General features: G+C 40.9%; 1 protein-coding gene across 2 annotated transcripts in view; it reads left to right on the top strand.

The window, feature by feature from the left end:
* Positions 1-21,069, top strand: part of LOC131955253 (putative elongator complex protein 1) — a 52,172-nt gene that overhangs the window by 1,357 nt on the left and 29,746 nt on the right. For both annotated transcript variants that reach the window (XM_059319300.1, XM_059319291.1), the window contains exons 2-15: positions 1,493-1,663; positions 2,140-2,286; positions 2,829-2,910; positions 3,288-3,368; positions 6,655-6,740; positions 7,614-7,707; positions 8,528-8,618; positions 11,343-11,466; positions 12,014-12,095; positions 12,779-12,997; positions 18,303-18,473; positions 19,632-19,728; positions 20,107-20,241; positions 20,730-20,833. In XM_059319300.1, the coding sequence (XP_059175283.1) occupies positions 1,520-1,663; positions 2,140-2,286; positions 2,829-2,910; positions 3,288-3,368; positions 6,655-6,740; positions 7,614-7,707; positions 8,528-8,618; positions 11,343-11,466; positions 12,014-12,095; positions 12,779-12,997; positions 18,303-18,473; positions 19,632-19,728; positions 20,107-20,241; positions 20,730-20,833 (1,657 nt within the window). In that variant the 5' untranslated portion in view covers positions 1,493-1,519. The remainder of the gene's footprint in view (positions 1-1,492; positions 1,664-2,139; positions 2,287-2,828; positions 2,911-3,287; positions 3,369-6,654; positions 6,741-7,613; positions 7,708-8,527; positions 8,619-11,342; positions 11,467-12,013; positions 12,096-12,778; positions 12,998-18,302; positions 18,474-19,631; positions 19,729-20,106; positions 20,242-20,729; positions 20,834-21,069) is intronic.

Raw genomic sequence — 21,069 nt, 5'->3', positions numbered from 1 at the left:
ATCTCACGACGCAAGCTCTCGAAGCGATTTATGAAGATGGTGGCGTGGTTTTGTTTTCATTATTAAGGGGTAGAGGGATAAAAGCAATCATCAATTTTAGTAATCGGAATTACCCGTTTCTACTTAAGTTTAAGTCTGTTAATCTAGAAACGTTAAGGGTACTTTTTACCTAATTTCTTTATTTATCTTACAAACAGCGCTTTGGTGAAAGTAGGTCTATTTATTCTAGTGTTAACGTGAACTTAAAATAAAAAAACTTCTAAACTACGCGATGTACATTAACTAGCGAATGATGCCATGTGACGATGGCTTAGAGTCTTAGCTTTCTATAAATGACGTCTGGGAATAATTCTCATGTCCATACTTGTGGTACGATGTCAGTTATATCACCCCCCATAATGCCATTTGATTATAATCTTTTTGCAGAAAAAAAGCGCGGGAAAATCCAATAATTTGGTTAGATTTATTAGTCACGTCTCTTCATATCTAAAAATTGAATGTATAGCATTTTCCTAACTGATGATTGTTTTTATCATTTTTTAAAGTATAAATATGAATTATTAGTTAAGATTGCAGTTTTTGTATACTTACCCTCTGTGAATATAAAAAGCATGCACGGCATGTTAATTATGTACAAATATTGTCATAAAACACAAAAATACAAAGATCGATTTTAAAATTATTTTTTTTTACTACCACTATCCGCCACCCCTAGGCATATACAAAACTATACATTAGTTTTTTTTTAATTGCCTATTGATTGTGTTAAATTTTAGCTATCTAAATTAATTTCTAAGATATTTTAATATGTTTCTATAAAGTTTGATTGAAAAATCTTTAAAAATAATCAAGAAATCCACTCATGAAATCAGGTCACAGGTCTAGTAATTTTTTCTTCATTATCTCATAATAGGCTGAACCTGACTCTGGAATTTTTTTTTCAGTTATAATGACTTTGCACAGAAAGTTTATATATGCTAAATTGACTTTTTTTTTTGAGATTTTCATCAAAATGCCTAGTTTTAGATCATTTACTTTTGTCAAAACTTGAGAAAAATCCAAATTTGGAATATAAAATATACACTATTTAAATCTAGAATGAGCTGTTTTTTTAACTCTTGAAAATATGTTTGTGTCAACTGTCACAATTGTCAGTTTAGATTTTCATGGCAGTGGGGAAAGTAGGAAAGTCATAATTGCCAGGCAGTTACGTTTTTATTGTTAAAAGTATCTCGCATACATGATACTATAAATAAACATATGAACTCACAATCACTCTAAAACTGAGGCCACCACAATTTTAAATAGCAATTTCCCAAGCTATGACGACTGACGTATCATCATGTATGATTTTAAAAATATTTAATGGTCCTTTCAAATAATTTTGAGACTATTCTCGGTTGTGTCCATTATTTATATTAAACACTAGTTATCATAGAATTGATTTAATCCATGTAATGCTGTAAAAAATGAAATAGGTGGTTACTCTTAGGTTTCTATCAAGACCATAATCTTCAAAATGAGGAACCTAAAGCTGCTGAATGTGAAAGTGTTGCATGAAGGGCTAGATATTTCTCCACCTACCTTTGTATCTCTGGACACTGAGCTCAATCTTCTCTACCTGGCCACCCAGTCTCAGATCCTGGCCCTCAGTTCTACACAGGTGGGTCAAACCTGCTCACATTTTACAGGTGATCTACATCACATTTTACAGGTGATTCACATCACATTTTACATGTGATTCACATCACATTTTACAGGTGATCTACATCACATTTTACAGGTGATCTACATCACATTTTACAGGTGATCTACATCACATTTTACAGGTGATCTACATCACATTTTACAGGTGATCTACATCACATTTTACAGGTGATAGACATCACATTTTACAGGTGATCTACATCACATTTTACAGGTGATTCACACCACATTTTACAGGTGATCTACATCACATTTTACAGGTGATTCACATCACATTTTACAGGTGATTCACATCACATTTTACAGGTGATTCACATCACATTTTACAGGTGATCTACACTAAGAGAAAACATTTAGTGGCTAAGCTAAGGATCAGTTAGGTTTATGCCAAATAATTTTGACCAACCCTTTGCTGATCTTGCCTTGCTTCAGGTCACAGCATCCCCGTTATTTGCTGACGTTGAGGACTTTGTGGGATTTGTTCCTGTAGGACTGGAATATGTCTGTGACCAGCAGGCTGTATGTGTGGCCGGCGCTGATGGCAAACTGGCACTCTGGAACACCAGCAATTCTAAAGATGTAGGTACATGTTGAATACACAACACCAGCAATTCTAAAGATGTAGGTACATGTTGAATACACAACACCAGCAATTCTAAAGATGTAGGTACATGTTGAATACACAACACCAGCAATTCTAAAGATGTAGGTACATGTTGAATACACAACACCAGCAATTCTAAAGATGTAGGTACATGTTGAATACACAACACCAGCAATTCTAAAGATGTAGGTACATGTTGAATACACAACACCAGCAATTCTGTAGGTACATGTTGAATACACAACACCAGCAATTCTAAAGATGTAGGTACATGTTGAATACACAACACCAGCAATTCTAAAGATGTAGGTACATGTTAAATACACAACACCAGTAATTCTAAAGATGTAGGTACATGTTGAATACACAACACCAGCAATTCTAAAGATGTAGGTACATGTTGAATACACAACACCAGCAATTCTAAAGATGTAGGTACATGTTCAATACACAACACCAGCAACTCTGTAGCTACATGTTAAAGAAGCAGGCATTAATGCCTTGACTATTTCAACAGTTTGAATGTGTGGGTGAAGTGGACGGAGGAATCACTGCCATCTGCTGGAGTCCGGATATGGAGCTGATAGTCATCACTACAGGTAAATCTCCTTCATAGTCCTACAGGTAAATCTCCTTCATAGTCCTACAGGTAAATCTCCTTCATAGTCCTACAGGTAAATCTCCTACATAGTCCTACAGGTAAATCTCCTTCATAGTCCTACACTTAAATCTCCCTCATAGTCCTACAGGTAAATCACCTACATAGTCCTACAGGTAAATCTCCTTCATAGTCCTACAGGTAAATCTCCTTCATAGTCCTACAGGTAAATCTCCTTCATAGTCCTACAGGTAAATCTCCTTCATAGTCCTACAGGTAAATCCCCTTCATAGTCCTACAGGTATGTCCTTCTCCTTCAGTGTCCTCTCAGTTGTACCTGTACCAACCTACCTTTGTTTTGTTTACTTCCTGTTCCAGGTGCTGGCCAGCTGCTGCTCATGACACGAGAGTTTGATGTCATCTCTGAAACATCCATGTATCCACATCATCAAGGTCAAGGTAATGCTGCTCTTAATGTTATAGCCATTAGGCCCATGCATCTTACATAGTCATTCAGTGAATTTAGAATCATTTATTTATGATAACCACAAAAAAATTTACTTTACAACCCCATCCCCTGTCCATATGACAACCACAAAAAATTAACTTTACAACCCCATCCCCTGTCCATATGACAACCACAAAAATTCCCAACCCCTGCCCAAATTCCTCCTCATATTTATTGTGTGTCTTTAATATTTTAGGCCTATTGCGTGATTTATTCTGGTCTGACATGTACATACTGAAATATGATCAAAGTAAATGCAAACATTTGCAGTCTTACTTTTTGCAATGACTGCTTAATTTTTTATGAAATAATTTACATTTTTTAAAATTATTAGGGTGTCCTACTACTATTCTGTACTATCATCATGTTCAATTGGTGCGCAATAGTTTTAAGTCATGAAATTCTGTTGTATTAAAAAATTTAAAATACTGAAGAAAAATGCAATAAAATTTTGAATAACAGCCTTTTATATAATTATGCACAAAGAAAGAGAAAACATATTATTATCTTTAAATATAATAATGGACTGCTATTTAAATAACTAAAAATAAAACCGTGGGTCACCATATTATATATTGAATACTTTTACACACGAATTTAATGATTGACCCATGTTTGTTATTTTTAGTTATTTAAATAGTAGCTCATTATTATATTTAAAGATAAAAAATTCTTTTCTGCTTTCTAGTGCATAATTATATAAAAGCTTATATTAAAACACACTTTTGATGCTTTTTTTTTTCAAAGATGAGCCAAAAATTGATTGTTGCATGAAAATGTTTGAAATGTATCAACTTCTGTGTTGGCAAGCAGCATTTTAAAGTCTTATGGAATTATGATCTTCTATTTTCTTCATTACTTTTTTACTACATGTAGATGACCTGCCATGATTTATGTATATGATGATCTGTTAGTGGTTTGTTCTGAATGAAACCTGAGCAAGATGGTTTCATTAAACACAGTTAGTGTGCAAGTTGGATGGCAGGTGCTTGTTGTTCAGGTTACCCACCATAAGTCCAATTTTTCTGTTGGGCTGGTACTGTAGTAGTCTGTGATGTTTCAGAAAGTCAGGTGGCGTTGGGCTGGTACTGTAGTAGTCTGTGATTGATGTTTCAGAAAGTCAGGTGGCGTTGGGCTGGTACTGTAGTAGTCTGTGATTGATGTTTCCGAAAGTCAGGTGGCGTTGGGCTGGTACTGTAGTAGTCTGTGATTGATGTTTCAGAAAGTCAGGTGGCGTTGGGCTGGTACTGTAGTAGTCTGTGATTGATGTTTCAGAAAGTCAGGTGGCGTTGGGCTGGTACTGTAGTAGTCTGTGATGTTTCAGAAAGTCAGGTGGCGTTGGGCTGGTACTGTAGTAGTCTGTGATTGATGTTTCAGAAAGTCAGGTGGCGTTGGGCTGGTACTGTAGTAGTCTGTGATGTTTCAGAAAGTCAGGTGGCGTTGGGCTGGTACTGTAGTAGTCTGTGATGTTTCAGAAAGTCAGGTGGCGTTGGGCTGGTACTGTAGTAGTCTGTGATTGATGTTTCAGAAAGTCAGGTGGCGTTGGGCTGGTACTGTAGTAGTCTGTGATTGATGTTTCAGAAAGTCAGGTGGCGTTGGGCTGGTACTGTAGTAGTCTGTGATGTTTCAGAAAGTCAGGTGGCGTTGGGCTGGTACTGTAGTAGTCTGTGATGTTTCAGAAAGTCAGGTGGCGTTGGACTGGTACTGTAGTAGTCTGTGATTGATGTTTCAGAAAGTCAGGTGGCGTTGGGCTGGTACTGTAGTAGTCTGTGATGTTTCAGAAAGTCAGGTGGCGTTGGACTGGTACTGTAGTAGTCTGTGATTGATGTTTCAGAAAGTCAGGTGGCGTTGGGCTGGTACTGTAGTAGTCTGTGATGTTTCAGAAAGTCAGGTGGCGTTGGGCTGGTACTATAGTAGTCTGTGATTGATGTTTCAGAAAGTCAGGTGGCGTTGGGCTGGTACTATAGTAGTCTGTGATTGATGTTTCAGAAAGTCAGGTGGCGTTGGGCTGGTACTGTAGTAGTCTGTGATTGATGTTTCAGAAAGTCAGGTGGCGTTGGACTGGTACTGTAGTAGTCTGTGATTGATGTTTCAGAAAGTCAGGTGGCGTTGGGCTGGTACTGTAGTAGTCTGTGATGTTTCAGAAAGTCAGGTGGTGTTGGGCTGGTACTGTAGTAGTCTGTGATTGATGTTTCAGAAGGTCAGGTGACGTTGGACTGGTACTGTAGTAGTCTGTGATTGATGTTTCAGAAAGTCAGGTGGCGTTGGGCTGGTACTGTAGTAGTCTGTGATTGATGTTTCAGAAAGTCAGGTGGCGTTGGACTGGTACTGTAGTAGTCTGTGATGTTTCAGAAAGTCAGGTGGCGTTGGGCTGGTACTGTAGTAGTCTGTGATTGATGTTTCAGAAAGTCAGGTGGCGTTGGGCTGGTACTGTAGTAGTCTGAGATTGATGTTTCAGAAAGTCAGGTGGCGTTGGGCTGGTACTGTAGTAGTCTGTGATTGATGTTTCAGAAAGTCAGGTGGCGTTGGGCTGGTACTGTAGTAGTCTGTGATTGATGTTTCAGAAAGTCAGGTGGCGTTGGACTGGTACTGTAGTAGTCTGTGATGTTTCAGAAAGTCAGGTGGCGTTGGGCTGGTACTGTAGTAGTCTGTGATTGATGTTTCAGAAAGTCAGGTGGCGTTGGACTGGTACTGTAGTAGTCTGTGATGTTTCAGAAAGTCAGGTGGCGTTGGGCTGGTACTGTAGTAGTCTGTGATTGATGTTTCAGAAAGTCAGGTGGCGTTGGACTGGTACTGTAGTAGTCTGTGATGTTTCAGAAAGTCAGGTGGCGTTGGGCTGGTACTGTAGTAGTCTGTGATTAATGTTTCAGAAAGTCAGGTGGCGTTGGGCTGGTACTGTAGTAGTCTGAGATTGATGTTTCAGAAAGTCAGGTGGCGTTGGGCTGGTACTGTAGTAGTCTGTGATTGATGTTTCAGAAAGTCAGGTGGCGTTGGGCTGGTACTGTAGTAGTCTGTGATTGATGTTTCAGAAAGTCAGGTGGCGTTGGACTGGTACTGTAGTAGTCTGTGATGTTTCAGAAAGTCAGGTGGCGTTGGGCTGGTACTGTAGTAGTCTGTGATTGATGTTTCAGAAAGTCAGGTGGCGTTGGGCTGGTACTGTAGTAGTCTGAGATTGATGTTTCAGAAAGTCAGGTGGCGTTGGACTGGTACTGTAGTAGTCTGTGATTGATGTTTCAGAAAGTCAGGTGGCGTTGGGCTGGGGTAAGAAAGAGACTCAGTTTCACGGCTCTGTAGGCAAGGCTGCTGCCCGGACACAAGAAGTAGTAAGTTGTTTTACTGACCCCACCCACTTTTGGTGAACTTGTTGGCCCCACCCACTTTTGGTGAACTTGTTGACCCCACCCACAATTAGTGACATGAACTTGTTGGCCCCACCCACAATTAGTGACATGAACTTGTTGGCCCTACCCACAATTAGTGACATGAACTTGTTGGCCCCACCCACAATTAGTGACATGAACTTGTTGGCCCTACCCACAATTAGTGACATGAACTTGTTGGCCCCACCCACAATTTGTGACATGAACTTGTTGGCCCCACCCACAATTTGTGACATGAACTTGTTGGCCCCACCCACAATTTGTGACATGAACTTGTTGGCCCCACCCACAATTTGTGACATGAACTTGTTGGCCCCACCCACAATTAGTGACATGAACTTGTTGGCCCCACCCACAATTTGTGACATGAACTTGTTGGCCCCACCCACAATTTGTGACATGAACTTGTTGGCCCCACCCACAATTTGTGACATGAACTTGTTGGCCCCACCCACAATTAGTGACATGAACTTGTTGGCCCTACCCACAATTAGTGACATGAACTTGTTGGCCCCACCCACAATTAGTGACATGAACTTGTTGGCCCCACCCACAATTTGTGACATGAACTTGTTGGCCCTACCCACAATTAGTGACATGAACTTGTTGGCCCCACCCACAATTAGTGACATGAACTTGTTGGCCCCACCCACAATTTGTGACATGAACTTGTTGGCCCCACCCACAATTTGTGACATGAACTTGTTGGCCCCACCCACAATTAGTGACATGAACTTGTTGGCCCCACCCACAATTTGTGACATGAACTTGTTGGCCCCACCCACAACTAGTGAGATGAACTTGTTGACCCCACAGAGCCTGGAGGCCGCAGCTGATACAGGAGAGCCAGTGATATCCTGGAGAGGTGACGGCCAGTATTTTGTCATCTCAGTTGTTGAACCCTCCACACGTAAGTTTGATTTGGATTTATTTCTTCTTGGCTCATCTGTGTTTATTTTGTCTTGGTTTATAAAGTTTCTTAAATTTATAGTTTCCAGGGTTTATACATGGGTTAAATGTCCCAGTCTAGTGGTGAAATGCCCCAGTCTAGTGGTGAAATGTCCCAGTCTAGTGGTGAAATGTCCCAGTCTAGTGGTGAAATGTCCCAGTCTAGTGGTGAAATGTCCCAGTCTAGTGGTGAAATGTCCCAGTCTAGTGGTGAAATGTCCCAGTCTAGTGGTGAAATGTCCCAGTCTAGTGGTGAAATGTCCCAGTCTAGTGGTGAAATGTCCCAGTCTAGTGGTGAAATGTCCCAGTCTAGTGGTGAAATGTCCCAGTCTAGTGGTGAAATGTCCCAGTCTAGTGGTGAAATGTCCCAGTCTAGTGGTGAAATTTCCCAGTCTAGTGGTGAAATGTCCCAGTCTAGTGGTGAAATGTCCCAGTCTAGTGGTGAAATGTCCCAGAAATGTCCCAGTCTAGTGGTGAAATGTCCTGGGTTAGAGTTGAAATATAATGGGCTGTTATGGTTGGGAAAGCAAAAGGTAGGAGAGTTCATCTATTTTATTTGACCCTTGGGTTTGTTGGGATCAAATGTTATTTGATTATCAGGTTTGGGTGGACTCATGGTTGTTGTCTCTAGCCATGATCTGAACTTTGCACTTCAGTAAGGGCAATTCTGTGCGGAAATTGTGTACCTATAATTATCTGTCTGAAATTGTGTGCCTATAATTATTGGTCTGAAATTGTGTACCTATAATTATTGGTCTGAAATTGTGTACCTGTCTCTGCAGGTGCCCGCTTCCTGTATATCTGGTCCAGAGAATGTGTGTTTCAAGCTCAGTCTCAAGCAGTCAGTGGACTGTCTAACTGTCTAGCTTGGAGGTGAGTTTGTTAGTGGACTGCAGTGGCGGAACTAGAAAAAAAGGGCCACCCCGCAAAGAAATTTTTTGGGCCCGCTATATATATATATATATATATATATATATATATATATATATATATATATATATATATATATATATATATATATATATATATATATATATATATATATATATATATATATATATATATATATATATATATATATATATATATATATATATATATATACTTATATATGTTGAAATACCAACATAGATTAGAGTACTCATTTCGGTCTTGTTCGAGTTTTAAAAAAAATAATTAAAACTTAGTTTTTATTAACAAGTAAAAACGAGTAACAAAACGTCATTTGTGTCACTGCTATTAGTCTGTTTCGAAAATATCTGTTTTAACATGTTTACTATAATGCCTCCTGAGACAAAGTCGGTCGAAATGATATGAAGCATGAAAGCTGTGTATGTGTAATGGTTTCTCGCCCTACGTTTATTTTTATGTGTTTTTTTATTTATATTATTAGTTTTAAATACATTTCCTTTTTATGCTTTGTCATTCTTTAATATGTATTTTTTCAAAATAATAATTAAGAGAAGTAATTGCTTTTTTAATTTGTTTAGTGCAAATCTATTAAAAGGTGCTTAAGAGCACACATATTTGACTATTTACAAAAGGGAAATAAGTCATGGAAGTGGTTTGAACGTTTGCATATCTTTCACGCGATGGATTTATTTTCAAAAGAATTTTGCCGACTACAGCGTGTGTTTGATTGTAGAAGAAAGAGGACTTGAGATGGTGTCTATAGAATAAAGATAATCAAACAGCAACTGCAGTATTCTTTTTACAAAACATCCATCAAGCCAAAAATGAAAGAAGATTATTTTTTTTTAACTGTAAAATAATTGATTATGGTCGGCTGCGGGCCCCTAAACGTCCCGGGCCCCCCGCATTGCGGGGTCTGGCGGCACTGTAGTTCCGCCCCTGGTGGACTGTCTAACTGTCTAGCTTGGAGGTGAGTTTGTCAGTGGACTGTCTAACTGTCTAGCTTGGAGGTGAGTTTGTCAGTGGACTGTCTAGCTTGGAGGTGAGTTTGTCAGTGGACTGTCTAACTGTCTAGCTTGGAGGTGAGTTTGTCAATGGACTGTCTGTCTAGCTTGGAGGTGAGTTTGTTAGTGGACTGTCTAACTGTCTAGCTTGGAGGTGAGTTTGTCAATGGACTGTCTGTCTAGCTTGGAGGTGAGTTTGTCAGTGGACTGTCTAACTGTCTAGCTTGGAGGTGAGTTTGTCAGTGGACTGTCTAACTGTCTAGCTTGGAGGTGAGTTTGTCAGTGGACTGTCTGTCTAGCTTGGAGGTGAGTTTGTCAGTGGACTGTCTGTCTAGCTTGGAGGTGAGTTTGTCAGTGGACTGTCTGTCTAGCTTGGAGGTGAGTTTGTCAGTGGACTGTCTAACTGTCTAGCTTGGAGGTGAGTTTGTCAGTGGACTGTCTAACTGTCTAGCTTGGAGGTGAGTTTGTCAGTGGACTGTCTGTCTAGCTTGGAGGTGAGTTTGTCAGTGGACTGTCTGTCTAGCTTGGAGGTGAGTTTGTCAGTGGACTGTCTGACTGTCTAGCTTGGAGGTGAGTTTGTCAGTGGACTGTCTAACTGTCTAGCTTGGAGGTGAGTTTGTTAGTGGACTGTCTAACTGTCTAGCTTGGAGGTGAGTTTGTCAGTGGACTGTCTAACTGTCTAGCTTGGAGGTGAGTTTGTCAGTGGACTGTCTAACTGTCTAGCTTGGAGGTGAGTTTGTCAGTGGACTGTCTAACTGTCTAGCTTGGAGGTGAGTTTGTCAGTGGACTGTCTAACTGTCTAGCTTGGAGGTGAGTTTGTTAGTGGACTGTCTAACTGTCTAGCTTGGAGGTGAGTTTGTCAGTGGACTGTCTGTCTAGCTTGGAGGTGAGTTTGTCAGTGGACTGTCTAACTGTCTAGCTTGGAGGTGAGTTTATCAGTGGACTGTCTAATTGTCTAGCTTGGAGGTGAGTTTGTCAGTGGACTGTCTAACTGTCTAGCTTGGAGGTGAGTTTGTCAGTGGACTGTCTAACTTGGAGGTGCATAGCCTAACCAGCCCTCACCTGCAACCATTGAACATCACCTTAGCTGCAGCCATACAGTGCCTTAAGTTAAACATCACCTTAGCTGCAACCATTCAGTGCCTTAAGTGGAACATCACCTTAGCTGCAACCATTCAGTGCCTTAAGTTAAACATCACCTTAGCTGCAACCATTCAGTGCCTTAAGTGGAACATCACCTTAGATGCAGCCATACTGTGCCTTAAGTTAAACATCACCTTAGCTGCAACCATTCAGTGCCTTAAGTTAAACATCACCTTAGCTGCAACCATTCAGTGCCTTAAGTGGAACATCACCTTAGATGCAGCCATACTGTGCCTTAAGTTAAACATCACCTTAGCTGCAACCATTCAGTGCCTTAAGTTGAACATCACCTTAGCTGCAACCATTCAGTGCCTTAAGTTGAATATCACCTTAGCTGCAGCCATACTGTGCCTTAAGTTAAACATCACCTTAGCTGCAGTCATACTGTGCCTTAAGTTGAACATCACCTTAGCTGCAACCATACAGTGCCTTAAGTTGAACATCACCTTACCTGCAACCATTCAGTGCCTTAAGTTAAATATCACCTTAGCTGCAGCCATACTGTGCCTTAAGTTGAAAGTGTGCATATCATCTGCAGGCCCTCTGGCTCCCTGATTGCCTGTGTGCGCACCACTGCAGGCTCACAAGAGGTTTTATTTTTTGAAAAAAATGGCTTGTGTCATGGAGAGTTTCCTATTCCATCATCCCAGGAAAAGCTTTGGGTAAGTTGGTCTTGTGAGATAAACTTTGACGTTTGTCTGATTTGACAGAAAACTATTTTAGCATTGATTTTTTTGGACAGAAAACTATTTTAGATTTTAGCGTGTATCTTAACATTGCTCTGATTTGACAGAAAACTATTTTAGATTTTAGCGTGTATCTTAACATTGCTCTGATTTGACAGAAAACTATTTTAGATTTTAGCGTGTATCTTAACATTGCTCTGATTTGACAGAAAACTATTTTAGCTGTATCTTGACATTGATTTTTTGGACAGAAAACTCGCCCTGGTGGTGTAAGAAAAACTCGCTCTTGATGAAATGGTAGTTTTTTATGAGTTGATTTTTATGTTGATTTTTGAAAAGGTGAAAATACTTTTGTTGTAAGTTGATACGGTGAATTTCATTTGTTGTTAGTGTTTAGGGTGATTATCATCTTTTGTTGTCAGTTGATTAGGTGAATATCATCTTTATGATTTTTTTGATTAGGTGAATATCATCTTTACAAATTTCTTGATTAGGTGACTATGATTTTTTGTTTATTGAACAGGTGAAGAGTCTAAAATGGAACATAGAGTCCACTGTCTTAGCTGTCATTTTGGAAAGCAATGGTGACAGCACCTTTTCTCAATGTAAGTGGGTCAGATATACTATTTTAAATCAATGGTGACAGCACCTTTTCTCAATGTAAGTGGGTCAGATATACTATTTTAAATAAAATCTATATATATAAAAAGCAATGTATGTGTGTGTGTCTGTTTGTTTGTTTGTTTATTTGTCTTTTATGCATTTTTACACCCCTTATCACATCGCCGTGAAACTTTAGGAAGTTTGTTGAAAATATTCCTGGGGAGGTTTTTGCGGAAAAAAAAAAGTCATATTCGATTTGTTTTTCCTCTTTATGCGGTATATAAAAAAAAAATTTTGGTTTGACAGCGTTCATCCGATCGCCATCAAGCTGTGGTGAGTTCATAAGAACACTCTGGGGAAGAGTTCTGTAAAAATATCATATATAATTTCGCAATGGCGGCGCCACTGGAGGGTGCGATTTTTCTCTATATATGTATTTTGTTGATGTTGGTCTCTGTTGTTGATGTTGGTCTCTGTTGTTGATGTTGGTCTCTGTTGTTGATGTTGGTCTCTGTTGTTGATGTTGGTCTCTGTTGTTGATGTTGGTCTCTGTTGTTGATGTTGGTCTCTGTTGTTGATGTTGGTCTCTGTTGTTGATGTTGGTCTCTGTTGTTGATGTTGGTCTCTGTTGTTGATGTTGGTCTCTGTTGTTGATGTTGGTCTCTGTTGTTGATGTTGGTTACAGTGCAGCTGTGGACTGTCAACAACTACCACTGGTACCAGAAGCAGACGCTACAGTTCGAGGCTGGGATTGCTGCAGCTCTCTGGGACACTGAGCAGGCCAACAAGATGCATGTGCTGACCAGGACTGGACACTACCAGACCTACACCTGGGCCTGGGCTACAGATGGCAGCACTGGCTCTCTAGACACTGACCCCTCCAGCGTAGCTGTTATTGATGGGGGTAGGTCTTGTACAGCTGTATCTGTGGTGGTAAATGATGGGGTAGGTCTTGTACAGCTGTATCTGTGGTGGTAAATGATGGAGGTAGGTCTTGTACAGCTGTATCTGGTAAATGATGGGGTAGGTCTTGTACAGCTGTATCTGTGGTGGTAAATGATGGGGTAGGTCTTGTACAGCTGTATCTGTGGTGGTAAATGATGGGGTTAGGTCTTGTACAGCTGTATCTGTGGTGGTAAATGATGGGGGTAGGTCTTGTACAGCTGTATCTGTGGTGGTAAATGATGGGTTAGGTCTTGTACAGCTGTATCTGTGGTGGTAAATGATGGTGGGGGTAGGTCTTGTACAGCTGTATCTGTGGTGGTAAATGATGGGGTAGGTCTTGTACAGCTGTATCTGTGGTGGTAAATGATGTGGGTAGGTCTTGTACAGCTGTATCTGGTAAATGATGGGGTTAGGTCTTGTACAGCTGTATCTGTGGTGGTAAATGATGGGGTAGGTCTTGTACAGCTGTATCTGTGGTGGTAAATGATGGGGTAGGTCTTGTACAGCTGTATCTGTGGTGGTAAATGATGGGTTAGGTCTTGTACAGCTGTATCTGTGGTGGTAAATGATGGGGGTAGGTCTTGTACAGCTGTATCTGTGGTGGTAAATGATGGGGGTAGGTCTTGTACAGCTGTATCTGTGGTGGTAAATGATGGGGTAGGTCTTGTACAGCTGTATCTGTGGTGGTAAATGATGGGGTTAGGTCTTGTACAGCTGTATCTGTGGTGGTAAATGATGGGGTAGGTCTTGTACAGCTGTATCTGGTAAATGTTGGGGTAGGTCTTGTACAGCTGTATCTGTGGTGGTAAATGATGGGGGTAGGTCTTGTACAGCTGTATCTGTGGTGGTAAATGATGGGTTAGGTCTTGTACAGCTGTATCTGGTAAATGATGGGGTAGGTCTTGTACAGCTGTATCTGTGGTGGTAAATGATGTGGTTAGGTCTTGTACAGCTGTATCTGTGGTGGTAAATGATGGGGTTAGGTCTTGTACAGCTGTATCTGTGGTGGTAAATGATGGGGGTAGGTCTTGTACAGCTGTATCTGGTAAATGATGGGGTAGGTCTTGTACAGCTGTATCTGTGGTGGTAAATGATGGGATAGGTCTTGTACAGCTGTATCTGTGGTGGTAAATGATGGGGTAGGTCTTGTACAGCTGTATCTGTGGTGGTAAATGATGTGGTTAGGTCTTGTACAGCTGTATCTGTGGTGGTAAATGATGGGGTTAGGTCTTGTACAGCTGTATCTGTGGTGGTAAATGATGGGGGTAGGTCTTGTACAGCTGTATCTGTGGTGGTAAATGATGGGTTAGGTCTTGTACAGCTGTATCTGTGGTGGTAAATGATGGGGTAGGTCTTGTACAGCTGTATCTGGTAAATGATGGGGTAGGTCTTTGTACAGCTGTATCTGTGGTGGTAAATGATGGGGGTAGGTCTTGTACAGCTGTATCTGTGGTGGTAAATGATGGGTTAGGTCTTGTACAGCTGTATCTGTGGTGGTAAATGATGGGTTAGGTCTTGTACAGCTGTATCTGTGGTGGTAAATGATGGGGTTAGGTCTTGTACAGCTGTATCTGTGGTGGTAAATGATGGGTTAGGTCTTGTACAGCTGTATCTGTGGTGGTAAATGATGGGTTTAGGTCTTGTACAGCTGTATCTGTGGTGGTAAATGATGGGTTTAGGTCTTGTACAGCTGTATCTGTGGTGGTAAATGATGGGTTTAGGTCTTGTACAGCTGTATCTGTGGTGGTAAATGATGGGTTTAGGTCTTGTACAGCTGTATCTGGTAAATGATGGGGTAGGTCTTGTACAGCTGTATCTGTGGTGGTAAATGATGGGTTTAGGTCTTGTACAGCTGTATCTGGTAAATGATGGGGTAGGTCTTGTACAGCTGTATCTGTGGTGGTAAATGATGGGGTAGGTCTTGTACAGCTGTATCTGTGGTGGTAAATGATGGTGGGGGTAGGTCTTGTACAGCTGTATCTGTGGTGGTAAATGATGGGGTTAGGTCTTGTACAGCTGTATCTGTGGTGGTAAATGTTGGGGTAGGTCTTGTACAGCTGTATCTGTGGTGGTAAATGATGGGTTTAGGTCTTGTACAGCTGTATCTGTGGTGGTAAATGATGGGGTAGGTCTTGTACAGCTGTATCTGTGGTGGTAAATGATGGGTTAGGTCTTGTACAGCTGTATCTGTGGTGGTAAATGATGGGGTAGGTCTTGTACAGCTGTATCTGTGGTGGTAAATGATGTGGGTAGGTCTTGTACAGCTGTATCTGTGGTGGTAAATGATGGGGGTAGGTCTTGTACAGCTGTATCTGTGGTGGTAAATGATGGGATAGGTCTTGTACAGCTGTATCTGTGGTGGTAAATGATGGGGTTAGGTCTTGTACAGCTGTATCTGGTAAATGATGGGGTAGGTCTTGTACAGCTGTATCTGTGGTGGTAAATGATGGGGGTAGGTCTTGTACAGCTGTATCTGGTAAATGATGGGGTAGGTCTTGTACAGCTGTATCTGTGGTGGTAAATGATGGGGTTAGGTCTTGTACAGCTGTATCTGGTAAATGATGGGGTAGGTCTTGTACAGCTGTATCTGGTAAATGATGGGATAGGTCTTGTACAGCTGTATCTGTGGTGGTAAATGATGGGGTTAGGTCTTGTACAGCTGTATCTGGTAAATGATGGGGTAGGTCTTGTACAGCTGTATCTGTGGTGGTAAATGATGGGGTAGGTCTTGTACAGCTGTATCTGTGGTGGTAAATGATGGGGTAGGTCTTGTACAGCTGTATCTGTGGTGGTAAATGATGGGGTTAGGTCTTGTACAGCTGTATCTGGTAAATGATGGGGTAGGTCTTGTACAGCTGTATCTGTGGTGGTAAATGATGGGGTTAGGTCTTGTACAGCTGTATCTGTGGTGGTAAATGATGGGGGTAGGTCTTGTACAGCTGTATCTGTGGTGGTAAATGATGGGGGTAGGTCTTGTACAGCTGTATCTGTGGTGGTAAATGATGGGGGTAGGTCTTGTACAGCTGTATCTGGTAAATGATGGGGTAGGTCTTGTACAGCTGTATCTGTGGTGGTAAATGATGGGGTTAGGTCTTGTACAGCTGTATCTGTGGTGGTAAATGATGGGGTTAGGTCTTGTACAGCTGTATCTGGTAAATGATGGGGTAGGTCTTGTACAGCTGTATCTGTGGTGGTAAATGATGGGGTAGGTCTTGTACAGCTGTATCTGTGGTGGTAAATGATGGGGGTAGGTCTTGTACAGCTGTATCTGTGGTGGTAAATGATGGGGTTAGGTCTTGTACAGCTGTATCTGGTAAATGATGGGGTAGGTCTTGTACAGCTGTATCTGTGGTGGTAAATGATGGGGTAGGTCTTGTACAGCTGTATCTGTGGTGGTAAATGATGGGGGTAGGTCTTGTACAGCTGTATCTGTGGTGGTAAATGATGTGGTTAGGTCTTGTACAGCTGTATCTGTGGTGGTAAATGATGGGGTAGGTCTTGTACAGCTGTATCTGTGGTGGTAAATGATGGGGGTAGGTCTTGTACAGCTGTATCTGTGGTGGTAAATGATGGGGTTAGGTCTTGTACAGCTGTATCTGGTAAATGATGGGGGTAGGTCTTGTACAGCTGTATCTGTGGTGGTAAATGATGGGGTAGGTCTTGTACAGCTGTATCTGTGGTGGTAAATGATGGGGTAGGTCTTGTACAGCTGTATCTGTGGTGGTAAATGATGGGGTTAGGTCTTGTACAGCTGTATCTGTGGTGGTAAATGATGGGGTAGGTCTTGTACAGCTGTATCTGTGGTGGTAAATGATGGGGGTAGGTCTTGTACAGCTGTATCTGTGGTGGTAAATGATGGGGTTAGGTCTTGTACAGCTGTATCTGTGGTGGTAAATGATGGGGTAGGTCTTGTACAGCTGTATCTGTGGTGGTAAATGATGGGGGTAGGTCTTGTACAGCTGTATCTGTGGTGGTAAATGATGGGGTTAGGTCTTGTACAGCTGTATCTGGTAAATGATGGGGTTAGGTCTTGTACAGCTGTATCTGTGGTGGTAAATGATGGGGTTAGGTCTTGTACAGCTGTATCTGTGGTGGTAAATGATGGGGTAGGTCTTGTACAGCTGTATCTGTGGTGGTAAATGATGTGGTTAGGTCTTGTACAGCTGTATCTGTGGTGGTAAATGATGGGGTAGGTCTTGTACAGCTGTATCTGTGGTGGTAAATGATGGGGGTAGGTCTTGTACAGCTGTATCTGGTAAATGATGGGGTAGGTCTTGTACAGCTGTATCTGTGGTGGTAAATGATGGGGTAGGTCTTGTACAGCTGTATCTGTGGTGGTAAATGATGGGGTTAGGTCTTGTACAGCTGTATCTGTGGTGGTAAATGATGGGGTTAGGTCTTGTACAGCTGTATCTGTGGTGGTAAATGATGGGGTTAGGTCTTGTACAGCTGTATCTGTGGTGGTAAATGATGGGGTAGGTCTTGTACAGCTGTATCTGTGGTGGTAAATGATGGGGGTAGGTCTTGTACAGCTGTATCTGTGGTGGTAAATGATGGGGTAGGTCTTGTACAGCTGTATCTGTGGTGGTAAATGATGTGGGTAGGTCTTGTACAGCTGTATCTGGTAAATGATGGGGTTAGGTCTTGTACAGCTGTATCTGTGGTGGTAAATGATGGGGGTAGGTCTTGTACAGCTGTATCTGTGGTGGTAAATGATGGGGTAGGTCTTGTACAGCTGTATCTGTGGTGGTAAATGATGGGGGTAGGTCTTGTACAGCTGTATCTGTGGTGGTAAATGATGGGTTAGGTCTTGTACAGCTGTATCTGTGGTGGTAAATGATGGGCTAGGTCTTGTACAGCTGTATCTGTGGTGGTAAATGATGGGGTAGGTCTTGTACAGCTGTATCTGGTAAATGTTGGGGTAGGTCTTGTACAGCTGTATCTGTGGTGGTAAATGATGGGTTTAGGTCTTGTACAGCTGTATCTGTGGTGGTAAATGATGGGGTTAGGTCTTGTACAGCTGTATCTGGTAAATGATGGGGTAGGTCTTGTACAGCTGTATCTGTGGTGGTAAATGATGGGATAGGTCTTGTACAGCTGTATCTGTGGTGGTAAATGATGGGTTAGGTCTTGTACAGCTGTATCTGTGGTGGTAAATGATGGGGTTAGGTCTTGAACACGTGTATTGGTATGAACATTTGCCTCAGCTTGCACCCAATTAGCTAACGAGCACCTAGAAATCTTTGCTTGTGTCATCTCTCTAGCCAGGCTACTGCTGACCCCACTGAGACAAATGGTGGTCCCGCCTCCAATGGCGGCGTATGTCATAGATCTGCCACATCCTGCAAGTCGAGTGACCTTTGAACCTAATGACAGTGGTGATGGCCTTGCTGTCTTGATGAACAATGGCCAGATTGCAATATACTCCCACACAGGTATGTGTTTGGCCCAAATATACATAACTATGCATACATCTTTTATTGTATATGTGTTTGACCCAAGTTTAAAACTATGCATACATCTTTTATTGTATATGTGTTTGGCCCAAGTGTAAAACCATGCATACATCTTTTATTGTATATGTGTTTGACCCAAGTTTAAAACTATGCATACATCTTTTATTGTATATGTGTTTGGCCCAAGTGTAAAACTATGCATACATCTTTTATTGTATATGTGTTTGACCCAAGTGTAAAACTATGCATACATCTTTTATTGTATATGTGTTTGGCCCAAGTGTAAAACTATGCATACATCTTTTATTGTATATGTGTTTGACCCAAGTGTAAAACTATGCATACATCTTTTATTGTATATGTGTTTGGCCCAAGTGTAAAACTATGCATACATCTTTTATTGTATATGTGTTTGACCCAAGTGTAAAACTATGCATACATCTTTTATTGTATATGTGTTTGACCCAAGTGTAAAACTATGCATACATCTTTTATTGTATATGTGTTTGACCCAAGTGTAAAACTATGCATACATCTTTTATTGTATATGTGTTTGACCCAAGTGTAAAACTATGCATACATCTTTTATTGTATATGTGTTTGACCCAAGTGTAAAACTATGCATACATCTTTTATTGTATATGTGTTTGACCCAAGTGTAAAACTATGCATACATCTTTTATTGTATATGTGTTTGGCCCAAGTGTAAAACTATGCATACATCTTTTATTGTATATGTGTTTGGCCCAAGTGTAAAACTATGCATACATCTTTTATTGTATATGTGTTTGGCCCAAGTGTAAAACTATGCATACATCTTTTATTGTATATGTGTTTGGCCCAAGTGTAAAACTATGCATACATCTTTTATTGTATATGTGTTTGGCCCAAGTGTAAAACCATGCATACATCTTTTATTGTATGTGTTTGGCCCAAGTGTAAAACTATGCATACATCTTTTATTGTATATGTGTTTGGCCCAAGTGTAAAACTATGCATACATCTTTTATTGTATATGTGTTTGGCCCAAATATATATAACCATGCATACATCTTTTATTGTGTTATAAAATTGAAGGGAAATATTCTTACCACCAATTTAACCTTGACCTTACCTTGACCTTACCTTGACCTGCAGGGAAGGCAGACCAGACTGGATCCGTCAACTATTCAGCAGCTGCAGGTGACGGCTTCAGTCCACAGTGTGGTCTCCCACAGTTGGATGGCATCTATTGGTAAGCTTCCATTCCCTAAGGACTTACGGATGGCATCTATAGGTAAGCTTCCATTCCCTAAGGACTTACTGATGGCATCTATTGGTAAGCTTCCATTCCCTAAGGACTTATGGATGGCATCTATTGGTAAGCTTCCATTCCCTAAGGACTTACTGATGGCATCTATTGGTAAGCTTCCGTTCCCTAAGGACTTATGGATGGCATCTATTGGTAAGCTTCCATTCCCTAAGGACTTACGGATGGCATTCATTGGTATTACCTAAGAACTGGTTTTATTTTTCATTGAAAATAGAATACAAACAATGTTTGTTATAAATATGATAAGAAGCTAGTAGTTGGGCTCTTTCCTCACCAGTTTGTTGACATTATTTCTGGCAGCATAACATCAGCTGACACGCTCCAGCCAATCATTGTCCAGATGCTCTGGATATGGGACAAACAGCTGATCTTGACCTCTGGCTCCCAGCTCTACATAGCCCACATTTGTCAGCAGGAAAGGGCTATTAGGATCAGGTCAGTTTGTTGGTTAAGTCCTCAGTTGGTTAAGTCATCAGTTGGTTAAGTCATCAGTTGGTTAAGTCATCCCCTGCTAGTTGAAACTTTATTAAGGGTTCAAAGCATCATTCATAATTCATGATTAAAAAGACAACTTTAAAATTATAATTGTTTGCCAATAATTTGCTTTCAATAAAAATTAAAAAATTAAAATTATCAGAATAAACAAGAAAAATACAGTAACATAATGAAGTGTATGTGCAAGATAAGAAAAGCTACACAAAGATAATGACACTTTATGTAAAGATACACAAAGATAATGATGTATAACATAAGAATAGATACACAAAGGTAGTGATGTGATGTAAGAAAAGAAATTCTGTTTTAGATTTAGGATTTATTTTCAAGAGAAAAAGAGAACCATTATCAGCCTAGCTACTGTTGTTGGTTTCACATATTGGGTACGTTGAAGAAAAATAATTGGTTTTCATACAACTCTCTTCCAGTCATAGTTTTACATTGAAGTGCAATATAGTTGGTCTAGCCCTGGATGAGAGCTCTCACACTGTGGCACTACAACTGGAGTCTGGTCAGATCTACAAGTTCTCAGGTCAGTCTGTCTCACAGGCCTTGTGTATGTACACCCAACACGTATCAGTACACCCTCCATGTATCCATACACCCAACACGTATCCATACACCCAACACGTATCAGTACACCCAACACGTATCCATACACCCTCCATGTATCCATACACCCAACACGTATCAGTACACCCAACACGTATCAGTACACCCAACACGTATCAGTACACCCTCCATGTATCCATACACCCAACACGTATC

This window comes from Physella acuta, unplaced genomic scaffold, assembly GCF_028476545.2.
Source record: "Physella acuta isolate Inbredline_101_S28 unplaced genomic scaffold, ASM2847654v3 ptg000079l, whole genome shotgun sequence".
Lineage (NCBI taxonomy): Eukaryota > Metazoa > Mollusca > Gastropoda > Physidae > Physella > Physella acuta.
The sequence above is the reverse complement of the archived record's forward strand: the minus strand, read 5'-3'. Positions and strand labels throughout refer to the sequence as shown.